The sequence below is a fragment of the Sminthopsis crassicaudata genome, chromosome 1 (assembly GCF_048593235.1).
Source record: "Sminthopsis crassicaudata isolate SCR6 chromosome 1, ASM4859323v1, whole genome shotgun sequence".
NCBI lineage: Eukaryota > Metazoa > Chordata > Mammalia > Dasyuromorphia > Dasyuridae > Sminthopsis > Sminthopsis crassicaudata.
This window is the reverse complement of record NC_133617.1, coordinates 383,469,757-383,483,760: the sequence shown is the minus strand read 5'-3', so window position 1 is coordinate 383,483,760 and position 14,004 is coordinate 383,469,757. Positions and strand designations below refer to the sequence as shown.

The window sequence follows — 14,004 nt, the reverse complement described above, 5'->3', positions numbered from 1 at the left end:
AGATAAGACTTCTGCATTTAGAATGTAAGCCTGGACTCCCCCAGACAAAGGGAGAAAAGGCTAGGAGGGATGGTGAGGGCTTCTGCATTCAGGATCTATTTGCTCTATTTTGCAGTTTGTATTTTGCACTCCTTTACTGACAATGCCTTGTCTGTTGGCAGTTGCCCTTTCTTGTGAGATAGATATAAATCCCTTTTTGCCTTTTTAACCTTGAGAGTCTCTGTTTTTGTGTATACACACACACACACACACACACACACACACACACACACACACACACACACACACATGTATATTTATGAAAGAAAAGGGTTACCTATTTGGACCAGCATGATTAGTTGGATCAGTTCAATTGGAATGACATTTCTGATCAAGAAAAGTTTTTAAAATTTAGGCTTTTAGGGTAAATTTTTATGAGGCTACATAACAAAACTGATTTAAGTTTTGGTAAAGGGTTGCAAAAGAGGATTCATTAATTTTCCTTTGTTGTAAGTAATATAGTGGAAAGATCAATAGATTTAGCAAGAAGACCCGGGTATGTATCCTGGGAAGTTTGAATCTCAATTCCGTCCCTGTTTCAGTTATACTTCTACCCTATACTTCTATTACTTCTACATGTGAATTATTATTTGTAGTTAAATACTCCATTGCTATGTTCAAATCACCTTTGAAAAGAAACATGCCACAAAGAATCATTATAAGCTAACTCTTTCTTAAATGCATACACAATAGACAATCATAAAAGAGTAGTGTGGATTGTGCTTTTCTTTCCAAATTTTAAAGTCTTATTCCTCAGGAAAACTAGAAGATAAATATGTATTAAATGGGAGTGAATCAGCACACAAATGACAACTTCCTTACAAATCTTAAGATGTATTTGTTTTTTGTGAAGGAATTATAGTTAAGTGATTTGCTGAGATTCTGAGGCCACATTTAAACTCAGCTCTTCTGACACTATCGACTGTGTCAATCTAGCTGCTTTTTTTAATGTCCTAGGTAAGAATGGCTGTGCATAGCGCAAAGTACTCAGATTTGGTCCCAGCATTCTAGACGCTTGCCATCATTCTGAAAAGATTCCCGAAGAATGGAAGGTAAAACTAAACACTAAAGGTCAAAAGTGACAAAGATGGGAAGGCTATTTAAAGAGCTGTTGAAATCTTAAAAAAAAAATAAAACAAAAAACTCAATTCATTTATTAGGTACATTTGTTACCCAAAGAGGCAATTAGGTTAGTTTTAGTCAGCAGATATGTGACATCCAAGTCCAGCACAGAACCACAATCACTACCTCCTGTACATATGATAAAACTTTGTTAATTCATACTTATTTGGCATAAAAGCAAGTCTAACTTAGTGATAGATTATAAACTATGGAATTTTTTAAAAGTATAGTTTTTTTATTGTACTTTATTACTTACTTTATTATTTGCTGTACTTTTATTATTTCTAAGTATAGTGCCTAGCAAAGTATGTTGAATAGCATACAACAATGAATGTTGAATAATAGCAATATATGTACTGACTAAAAACAGGCTAAAAAAATGCTGTCAAGTCATCAAAGAAACAAGTTTGAATGATTTAAATAATTTACAAATGAGATGATACTAACATACTCATTAAGAAGTTCTCAACTTTTAAAAATACTTTTAAACATTGTCACTCATAATTTATTTACATGGCTTGTTCATTTTGCAAAATTTCTTTTTACAAGTAGTAAATTTTGGTGTGAACTGCAACTGAACAAAATTTGCATTATTAGCAGAACTCAAATGACCATCAGGAAGACTATAAGATGTAAGATAATTGTATTGGTAGAGGGACTTTCTTTACTAAGTCCACTTTGATTTTTTTTGTTTTCTTTCAGTATGCAAACTAGACCATCTTTTATCTAATTTCTTACCTAGACTTAAATCACTGAATGAGTGTCCTTGGACAAACTGAGACCTGGGAAAGACTTTTGGTTAAAAATGTCAAGATTCCCACTGCATCTGGGTTCATTTCCAGTCAACCGAACCTATGTTTTGCCTTTGGACAGAGATGACCTTGGAAGAGAGAGTGATGCACAGTTCTGCTTCACTTAAATACAATTCATCCTCCTCATGTCAGTGGTTCTCTTTGAGAACAAAGGACAACAACAACAAAGCAAAACATTGTTAGGAAATCTTCGGAGTAGTGAAAATAGTATTTCACTATCATCAGAAAACAGAAAATTTTGGTGAGGTTTGGAGCTACTTAGTTGAAATTTGACACAGAAAACTTTTTAGTGGGTGCCAGATTATTATTCCCAAAGAAAAGACCAAGAAATGGACTTATTATATCATCTTAAAATGACTTCTGATTGGAGCACTTAGAGGATGCAGGAGGACTTCAGTTCAAATGTGACCTCAGTCACTTAACACTTATTAGCTGTGTGATTCTGGGCAAGTTACTTAACCCCAATTGCTTTAAGGATAAAAAAAAAAAAATTGATAATTGAAGCAAAAAGGGGGGAAAGGGAATGACTCTATAATGTGTCTTTTAAAAAGAAAAAAGCACATAATGATTTCCACTTTTTTTTTTTTTAATAAACTTGGCTAATAGTGATGAAACTGATTGAAAAACAAATGGATCTATATTGAATTACTGAGATAATAAGACACTTTTGATAATAAAGAATATGTAGAATTCCTTTAATTGTCAGTTTAGCATAAGGGCACCATCTTCATGCCACATGAATTTTGAGTGTGTTATTATATTAATATATAGTAGTAGCCATTTTGTTGGAGTTAGGAAAACCTGAGTTTAAATACTCCCTTGAATATTTACTATGACCTAGGCTTCATACTTAATCTGGCTAGTTGAAGGAACTCATAATAATATCTATCTCTCAGGACTGCTGTGAGTATATAAGAAGTCTATACTTATATTGCAAATTATAGACCTTCTAGTCACCTATAGACCTATATATCTATGTACATATTTATATGTTATATATCATTATGGTTATGCTGTTTTAAAACTTTCTTTAAATTTTCAGAATTATTATGAACTTTTTATTGACCATGAGAATCATAATGCAAATCAGATGCAAACATTTAAAGGGTAACATTTTTATTGTTAGTGGAAACTAGTAGTACAACCAAGGGAAGCTTTCCATCATTTTTTTATTTATGCATTTTATCAAGAAGCCAGCCATGTAGCAAAAATGAGCTTGTATCAAATTTTGTCAACCATAAAATTATAACTGAATAGCTTTTTGGAAGAATATGAGCATGTGTATAGGGAGCACATTCATTTTTTATTATAAAACATTTATAATTTTATGGTAGCAGTTTTAGTTTCACTATACACCCCAAATAAAAAACAAAGTAAACTTTAAAAACTTCAGATATCCAATTTGAACCAAAAGGTCAAAAGTTAAAAATTACAATTGAATTAAATAGCAGCTACTTCAGTTTTCAGAACTGTAGAATCATTGATCTCTGTTGTTTTATCTCAAATATTAAATAAAGGCACTTTTGGCAAATTCATAAAACAATAAATTCCTTGACATTACAAGTGGTGAAGTACCATCCCAATGGGAAAAGAAAAAAAAAAAAAAAAGAGGGGAGCTTACTGTTCATATTTAAAAGCCTGTATTCGAATTTATATTAAAAATATATTTGACAGCTGTCTTTTAGACAAGAAAATGTGTGCTTAAAAGGGACTCCTTGCAAAATAAAACAAAAGAAAAATATCCTGGGCTAAGAGCACTTTTATTAGTCCAATTTTAAATTCAAACACACCAAAAAACACATAAGTGACCTAAGCTGCCATAACAAAACTCTACATAGAACATTATTTATACTACAATTTCAGTAACAGAACCAGATATAGCTTAACAGTGGATGCAAGAAAAAACATGCTACAAATGGAAAATAAAGTCAGAAGTGGCAATATGTCACAAGGCAGTGATTTCATTTAAACTCAACTTCATTCCTTTTTCCTCACTGCTTTCGTAGACTTGTGACAAAAACATTTCTAACCTTATTTTCTATTACTATGGTGTATTTTAATTTATTAAATGCACATAAGCCATAGGGTCATCAACAACAATAAAATTCAAATAAATCAATAAATGGTAAAATTGTTAATGCTTCACAAGATCCACATGGGAACAAAGCTGATGAGCCAATTAACCACAAACTTGGTGAATATACGATACCGTAGGAGGGCACTAAGTCTCTGGTATCATTTTCTCCACATATCAACACCTGGCTTCCTAAATGAAGAGTACAATTATAAAGCTTTTGCTATATTATTTAACTCACCTCCCTTTTTTCTATGATCAAAACAGTTTATCAATAGGGATTACTTACTATGATCTATATAAAATGTTCGGCCATCCAAGTGTATTCTTTCTTCCCAACCAGGCTAATCCAAAAGAAAGGATAAAATAACTATTAGTTGACAGTCCTCCACACAATGATCCTCCTAAAAAATCCCCCCCAAACTCATCTCTCTACCAGCATCCATTCTCAATTCCAACATATCTTTATGCTCTTGGCCTAGTATGAATGGTGATATTTTGCATGAGAATCAATGATGTACAAAAGAATTAGTTATACAAAATAAGAATACAAAAGAATAGATAATGAGCTTTTGATCATCAAGCTTAATGCAATGGACCTGGGATTATACAAAGTTGGGAAAATAGGAATCTATTCCTGTTCTTAAAAAGAAAAAGAAAAAAAAAGACAACTGGAAAAGGCCATTAGCAGAGTATTACAGAAAAGGTGGATTTGGGTTACTTGTCTATTGAAATCTTACACTTAAAATCCAGCTTGGACCTTAGAACTGACCTCATTCTTGGCCAATGAAATAAAGAGTTTTAGCTTCCAGAAAAGTTTTTTAAATGTTCATTTAAGCTTGGGAAATAATAGCATCCATATATAAGAACACAGTTTTTAGGAACATTTGTCTCTCAATAAGGGATGGCTTTCTTCAATTGTGGGGAGGAAGGTGGGGCACATATTGAAGGTGTCATTCCAAATCTAATTTATTGTAGTATAGCAATCCCACTCAGGCTCCAAAGGATAACAAAATAATAAGCTAAATCTATAAACATTCACCAAAGGTTAAAAAATCCTTTAAATAGCTGCAGTTTAATTTACATAATTACATTACATAATAACATAATTCAAGAACCGTTCCTTAATTACTTCTCATGTGCACCCCTCCCCCCAACTGCTTTAAATAGGTTTCTTCCAATGATTAAATCAAGACTATAGATGGAAGAAAGCTGTTGCTAAAGGAACAAAAGAAACTCAGCTGCAAGGGAGTCTGTGTCTTTTTGTACAAATGGCTTACAAAGATCTAGGGAAGCCTACCTTTCACAAGTGGCTGGCTGATTCTGAAATGTCTTTTCAGCAATACTGGGTATGTGTGCTATAATTCTAATCATGTCACATGACTTATATAGACAGATCATAGCTAAATGCTAAATTCTGAAGATCAAAAAATAAATAGTACTGGAAAGGAGTTGGGGTGAGGAGAGCAGCAGTGCTGGATATGTTTAAAAGAATATGAAATGGATACTTAAGAGTTTGTGAAACAAGTACTCACAGGAAGAGGACCCAAATCATTGGGATTCAAAGATGCCTTTGATCGTAAATGTACTGGAAATTTCAGTCGTGGATCTTCCTGGAATGATAATGTGAAAGGAATTTTATGTTAATAAACAGGGCAATGAACTATTTGACTGTGGTCACAGGCTGTCTCTATTTGAGAACATGCAGTCCAGAGTAATGAAAGTATATTTTGTGTCAGTGCTGCATCAGCTCTATGTAGGGAATGGGAGAAAATACTACATCTTCTATTTCTAACTTCCTTTGCTCAGGGTTAGAATATCTTTCATTTCTGTTTTTGTCCCAGAATCTTTGTTTTCTTCAAAATTCAGCTCAAGTGACCCAGAAAATCCTTTTCTAAGCCTTCCCTCCCCACTCTGTGTATTCTTTTCCCAAATTACCTCCTATTCATTTTGTGAATATTTATCCAGGGACATCTTATTAGAATGTTAGCTCTTTGAGAGAGGTTACTGTTTTACTTGTCATTGTATTTTATATACACATCTCAGTGCATCATACCTAGAAGTTCCAAAAAACTGATCATTGCTTATTTGATTTATTCACATACACTGAGCAAGGTAGAGTTAATATTTCCCAACTTTCTATCCCTACCCAGACCAGGTGAGCAGACAGAAGAGAATAAATCCATATAATCAGGAATTTTAGAATGGCTGGATCCTGATATGCTGCCTGGTAAAACCCATAACTGGACAGGGATCTCCTTGACAATAGTCCATATTAGGCTATACATTTTCTTTTTTAAAAACTTCCATCAAAGGAAATGATGAGCAGGATGCTCTCAGAAAAAAACCTGGGAAACCCCTCATGAACTCAAGCAAAATGAAATGTTTATATAAAAAGTAATAACAATGTTCTGGGATAGTCAGCTGTAATGAATTTGCTATTCTTAGTAGTATAATGCTCTGAAAAACTTATGATGAAAACTCCTATCTAAACCCAGATAAGGAACTGAATGTCTTTGAATAGTGATTGAAGTATATTATCTCTTTTATTCATTCATTTATTATGATTAGTTTTACTTTATTTTTCTTGAGGGTTTTTGGTTTTTTTTTGGGGGGGTAAGAAATTTGTTTTCTGTCACAACAGGACTTTTATGAAAATGTTTTGCATAATTTCACATGTGATTTCTTAATGGGAGCTGGGATGAAGAGAGAATCTGGAACCCAAAAAATTTTAAAACAATGTAAAAATTATTTTAAATGTAACTGGGGGAAAATACTAAATAAATTTTAAAAGATTAAAAAATGAAAATAAATAAAACCCCCTATATATCAAGGAAAACACTTTTATTATCTAAGACTTCTAGTTGTTGAGTTGAATCTGATACTTTGAGCCCCCATTTGGGGTTTTCTTGAAAAGAATGGTTTGTGCCATTTCCTTCTCCAGCTCATTTTACAAATGAGAAAAACTAAGACAAACAGGGTGAAGTGACTTGAAGTGACTTGCCCAAGCTTACATAGGTAATAAGTGTCTGAAGCCAGAGGTGAGATCTGAATCCCCAAATTCTGACTCTACAGCCAGAGTTCTTTTCACCATACTGTAATGAAGTTCTATGACAGAAAAAATATCAAACCTGTTCTTGGTTCCAGGGGGCAGAACTGGGAAGAATGAATAGAAATTGCAATGAATGACAAGGTAAAGGAAAATCTCCTAACAATTAAAATTATTGAAAAGTATATTGTGCTTCCCTGTGAAGTAACTGGTTCTTCCTCATCAAAATCTTTCAGCAAATAACCACTTGGGAGGATATTACAGAGGGAATTTCTGACATATTGGGCAAAATGTCCTGAAAGCTTCATTCATACTTAAAAATCTGGAATAACTGGAAATTCTCTTACTTAGGGAAAGAGCATTTCTACTGATTTGTCTTCCTTCCTCCTATGAAGCTAAGCCAAAGTATGGAAAACACTCAACTAGCTCTGCCTTGCTTTTGGATCAGATATAACCCCCTACTTAGTTTTTAAAAGGCCTTCAAAATCGTATCTTACCTCCCTTTTCCAGACTTGCTTTACCTTACTCCCTATCTCTCCCTTTTCAATATCACCTGAGTTGTCCTATGCCCTATTAGAAAGTCTTTGTGATTGAGAATTGTTTTACTCATTATACAATAGTTTATAAATGTTTGTGTTTGATAGAGATCTCTGAAGTCAGAGTAGCTTCAAGATCTATTAGCTGATGATTCTAAAACCCTTATGAAGATGTGGCCAAAAATCTCTCTCAGCAAGTTTTGCAGCTTTTGCTTTCTCAGTTACTGAAGACCCTCCCCAAAAGAAAATTCTTAACTTATTCTATAAGACTAGTCAAATGCTTCAACATGAGAAAGAGATATGGTTTTGTCATGAAAATGACTTTAAAGAAGATATATCATCAGCTCTTTGTAAAAATATTTTTTCAATGCTAACAATTAAACTTTGTTCATTAACACTATGCAAATGTTAATTTACATCAACTATTTTTTTCATTTTTAAAATTAAAAAATTTCAGATCCAAATTCTGTTTCTGGACTCCCTCCCTCATCAATTGAGAACTAAGAAATAAAATGCCCATTGCATATATAAAGTTAGTATTCCTATCTATCTTGCTGCTGTACCTAAAGGACCATTAGACCTTTTCATCTGACTTATATGCATCCATTAGAATGTGAGCTACTTAACAATAGGCATTGTCTAACTTTTGTACTTGTATCTTCAGCATTTAGCCCCTTGTTTAGCATGTTGTCCTTAATAAATATCTTTTATTTATTATTCCTTTTCTTAAATGTTACAAAGAAGTTTATTTTTACTTTTTTATACATTTCTGCTTCCTAAAAGAGTGCCAGGTCTAGCTTTCAAACCTATAGGTTCCTGGATTGTTTAAATAACTGTTTCTTCATTGTCATATCACACCCAGTGAGAAGAAATACTAAACAGAAGATTGGCTAAATTTTTCAGATTAAATCTTAATTTTTGCTACTTTTAGAAGATGAGCTTAAAATATTCTTAAATTTTTTAGGATAATAGCTAAGAAAAAAACCATAGAGAATGAACAAAGCTTTCAAACTAGGAGATAAAGTTGGAGCCTCTATTCTTACCAACACTGAAAAGTATATATATTTCCATTAAAAGTTAATCATGTGGAAAAAAAACAGCCTTTATGTTAAATATATAAGGCAGAAAATAACACAACTTATGATAATAAATAAATTTTTACCAATAAGAGTCATTTTGTGGCTTTTTGTTAGTCCTTTAATCAAGTTGTTTCTGCTCAGAGATAGATATGTTAATTACACTCAATCATTTAAATATTTCTTTTAGCAAGTTATTAAAGGTTTTCTACTTCATCATTTTTTCAAGTTAAAGAGTATTAAATCACGTCTTTCTCTATATCACATTGTCTTCATACAATGACCTGGAAGGAATGTTGGAATAAAATACTGGATAAAACAAGTGCTTTGCCAAATATTTTAGCAAGATATTAACTTCTTATAATAAGTAATGATAATATAATTATAATAAGTAATTAGACCAGTTATAGTGAAAAGCCATGTAATATTTTCAGGTAAATGAACAAAAATAGGTTATTTTTTATTTTAATAATATTACCATAAACTATTTGATATCACATTGTTGCTCCAATGCAGTATTTCAATATGCAATTTACTGGCTCTCCAGGGGGTGAGGAATGTATTCATGAAACACTTTTAAATTTAATCTATATTAACATTTTCTCCATTAACTTTTGAATTCAACAATAAATCAAACTCTGATTTGTAGTATTTGTTACTTTATATAAATGATTTCAATGTAAGTTTAACAGCTGAAGAATGTTATAGGGGCTTTAGTGCACCCCTTGCTTCATCCTCAGCAGAATCATGTGGGTGGCCTTATATATCTATGACATATAACAAAGAACAATTACATATTGAGTTTGAGAAGTTGGGTTTGAATCCTGATTCTAATCTTTATCATTATCAGAACTGTTTTAGGTGGCTTTGTCATGTTTTTGTTTTTTAAAATTCCACTATCTACTTATTTGAATAAATTCCCAGATAGTTTCTTTAAATTTTCTTTCTTTTTTTAAACATTGATACTTTTCGTTTTTTTATCACATTGATTTTTTAATGTTCACCTTTTCCATTGAGTTTTACTTTATAGCAAATGATTGCAAATGAAAAGTTCAGAAAAATCTAACATATTGACCATGTCTAAAATGTGGATTTTATTTATTAAATGCCAGAAGGAAACCGGGATTATAGCAAACAAGGGGAGGGGGGAAATCTGTGTTTTCAGAGAATTGTATTTCTAATTTCCTTATTCTATCAATGGCATGCCTGTTCTCCCAGTATCTTTTAATATTTTCTTCCATTCTCATGTTTATTTTTATTGAAAGAACCACCATTCTCCCAGCCATTGAAGTTCAAAACTCTAGAACCATCATAGACTCTCTCTCCCCCTCATGCCCGATTCTGTTTCATTCCAATTCATGCATTAAGGTGATATAAGCTAAGCCACATTTTGAATTTACAGAGGTGAATTTATTATTGGGACTAAACAAACTGCCAAATCTACAACTTGGTTAAAGGGTTGAATAATATTTTAGATTATCATAAGGAGCACTATATGGGACCACATCTTTGTGGGCAAAGAATTTAAGTCTTCCAGCCTCAATTTTTTTCAAGACTATCTAGTTCAGCATTCTAATTTTATAGATGAGGACATTGAGGGTGCTTGGATTTATTCTAAAAATCCTGAAGTTTGTCTAGAGATTAAACAGAATCATTAAAGTAAACTCTGTGTGTGTGTGTGTGTGTGTGTGTGTGTGTGTGTGTGTGTGTGTGTGTGTGTGTGTTTGTGAAAAACGGAGAAAGTTATCCCATTGATAATTCTCTGCCTATTCTTGAGATAACTTTTTTTCTTATTGGATTAGATAACTAGAAGGAGACAGAATTAGTTTAAAGGTGGGAAAGTCAAGCGAAATTAAAAAATTAATAGCCACTTGTTAGTACCAAATAGGTAGATGGATGGTACAGTGGATAAAGCACCAGGCCTGGCATCAGGAAAATTTGAGTTCAAATGTGACCTCAGGCACTTTCTAGATGACTTGGCAAGTCACTTAACCCTATTTGCTTTAGTTTCTCTTCTGTAAAATGAACTGAAGAAGGAAATGGGCAGAACAGTATTTTTGCCTAGGAAACTTCAAAAGAGGTTGAAAATGACTAAACAACAAATGCCTACAGAAAGATTGTTTTCTTTCTCTTACCTTTATTACTGATGCCCAAGTCTAAGGAAGTATAGATAACCCCACCTTCCTTGTTGGTTTTTGCTCATAACTATATACTTGCTTTTTCTATATACTATATACTTGATTTCATTTACTGCTATAGATTAAACAGAAAATTTTATCAATTATCTTTCCTCAGGGGTATGAAACATGATAGCATAAGGTCAATATTTCCTAGATGCCTATTTCAAGAATATTTCTTTAGTGGATTTGAATCTTTATATACTCTAATACTCTTTCTTTTTCTTTTTTTTTTTTGCTGAGGCAATTGAAGTTAAGTGACTTGCCCAGGGTCACACAGCCAGCTAGTCCTAGCTGTATGACCCTGGGCAAGTCACTTTTGTGTATGTGTGTGTGTGTGTGTGTGTGTGTGTGTGTGTATGTATATGTATATGTGTATATATATATACACACACACACACACATATATATACATACATATACACACATACACATATATATGTATATATATGTATTGTGTGTAGTATATGTATATATATATGTATTGTGTGTAATATATGTATATATGTATGTGTGTGTATATATATATATCTCAAGCATTTGTAAATAGACAAATGTGTACAACACTCAATCATGTATGTGTGTGTGTGTATGTATATATATATATATATATATGTATGTATATATATATATATATATATATATATATATATATATACATATTTAAATCACACATATAGACAGCTGTACATATAGACAGCTGGAGAATCAGCTACATAGATACATAAGTACATAAACTCAATGACTTCTACATCCAATTGCACACTGGACAATCTAGACAAGAGATACTCTACGTTCCATGGTTATAACTATTAGGACAGAATCTTTAGAATGATTATAAGTTCAATAAACAAAACATTTCTTGATTAATTATAACAGGCTAGAGGAGAGGCAATATAATTGATATGGAGACTAACTAAAAGTCAGAAAACTTGAATTTAAAACAATCTCTGTGTCTAGGAGCAAGTCACTTTATCCCTTTACTGTCGAATGTAAGGCTGTCAATTACAGAATGATAGAGGAATTTTCCATATTAAGGGTTGGCTTCACTGTAAAAGTTAAAGATCTGAACTCCAAAATAAAAGTGGGCAATAAATTGTGCCATTTGCTTGGGAAATATAGCAAAACAACAAGGATAAATTGACCTCTGCTATTAAGCAGATAATAATCTATTGGAGGCAGAGCATAGGAACATTATGAAAGACACCTACATATAAGATAATTTCATAAGAAAGAGAATACTAATAATGTGTGCCCTGGAAGAGGTGTCTGAAGGCAGTCTTAAAGCCTGAGATCCCTGAAGATACTCCATTGAGGAATAGCTCTAAAGGCTCTAGAAGGTAATGTCATCACCAGTGTCTCCTATGAAGAGTAGGATATGGGGGGCTTGCCATCTAAAAGGAATCCCTTTTCCATTTGGATGCTACATTGGCCATCCACCAAGATAGTGGAAAACACCTTTGGCAATCATCCATCTTTCTGTTTTAAGTCTTGCTTACTATTTACAGCCAGGGTAATTGAGTGAAATTCATTCATGGTTGCATTCGTGAAAGAGTCTTATAATAATAACATATGTGTTTTGGGGGGAAGGCTTGTTGTAGAATGGTCTTTGAGGCTCTGTCTTGGTCAAAGTTCAAATGCTTTCAAAAGTTAAATAATAAAGATGATGGAGTTCTCTATTTTCTGAAGCTTTCACTTAATTTTGTGACTATGAAAATGTAATCTGCCATAGAAAAGCATTTATAAAAACCTCCTTGTTGCATAATTTTTGTCAAGGATATGTTTTGTGAGTGTTTTGAGGTCATTCTCATAGATTCTGTAAAGATGAGAAACCAATTGCTGATGTCTTTTCTTCATCACTTTCTTTAGGGGAATGATAACATCCAGGAGTTTTTCTCATTGTTCAATACTTTCTCTTCATGAAAATATCTTGAGAATGGATCTCTGTTTTCAAAATTGCAGGGGCAAGGAATGAGAAACTAAGGGGATGCCCATCAGTTGGGAAATTACTGAAGAAGTTATGGTATATGAATATATTGGAATATTATTTTTCTGAAGGAAATGACACAGGATGATTTCTAAAAGACTTGGAGATGCTTACATGAACTGATGCTAAGTAAAGTGAATAGAACCAAGAAAACATTATGCACAGCAACAAGAAGCTTATGTGATGATCAGTTTTGTTGGATGTGGCTCTTTTAACCAATGAGGTGATTCAGGTCAATTGCAATAGACTTGTGATGAACAGAGCCATCAGCACCCAGAGAGAGGACTGTGGGGACTAAGTGTGGATAACAACATAGTATTTTCACCTTTTTTTGTTGTTCTTTACTTGCTTTTTGATCTGATTTTTCTTTTGCTACATGATAATTGAAAAACCTTGTGGAAAATTATCTCTGCAAATATTTGGAAAATAAAAAGCTATTATTAAAAAAATTTGTTTTGTCGTCAGCATAAATGTTTTGTGCATGCTTGGCCTAGTCTAGCTCTTCCCATCTGCTTCCTCCTTTAATGAAATTTCCATTTCTTCACCTAGCATCGTAGGAGACTGAGATATGATTCTACTGTCAATATTTGACATCAATTTGTAACAGTGGTAATGACAAATTTGTTCCAATTTTGGTGTACTGATTATACACTATTCGGTTTCATTTATAAACGTTCTTGGGATGACCTGGTTTAATTGAGTGACATAACAAGTATAAAGTATCCTTTTAGCCTCCTGGATGTTTTAGGAAATGAGTCTAATCACCAACTTTTACAATTCCTTCTTCAAGATTTTGTAAATGAGTTTTTATTATCAATCATTTTGGACTTTGGCTCTAATGTCACTTTGGCTATCAAAGGAGAACAAATGCTTGCAAAGCCTTTACTGATCACCCAGTTGTTAGTGTTGTCTCACTCCTAAAATTACCAATGTATTTACTTATTTATATACATGGTTGCATCCAGCAGAATACTAACTATTTTGCTACTGTTTTAATTAAATTATTATGCTGTTGGTATCTAGGTTAGTGGATAGAGCGTTGTGCCTGTAGTCAGAAAGACCTGAATTCAAAATCAGCCTCAGACACTTAGAAGCTATGTGATCCCAGGCAAACCACTTAATCTTTATTTAC

The 14,004-nt window shown here is 32.8% G+C and overlaps 1 protein-coding gene across 12 annotated transcripts in view; it reads right to left on the bottom strand.

The window, feature by feature from the left end:
• Window positions 1-14,004, bottom strand: part of NEDD4L (NEDD4 like E3 ubiquitin protein ligase) — a 453,149-nt gene that overhangs the window by 49,273 nt on the left and 389,872 nt on the right. For all 12 annotated transcript variants that reach the window (XM_074279441.1, XM_074279439.1, XM_074279442.1 and 9 more), the window contains 2 exons: window positions 5,583-5,660; window positions 4,337-4,391 (listed from right to left, as the gene is read on the bottom strand). In XM_074279441.1, the coding sequence (XP_074135542.1) occupies window positions 4,337-4,391; window positions 5,583-5,660 (133 nt within the window). The remainder of the gene's footprint in view (window positions 1-4,336; window positions 4,392-5,582; window positions 5,661-14,004) is intronic.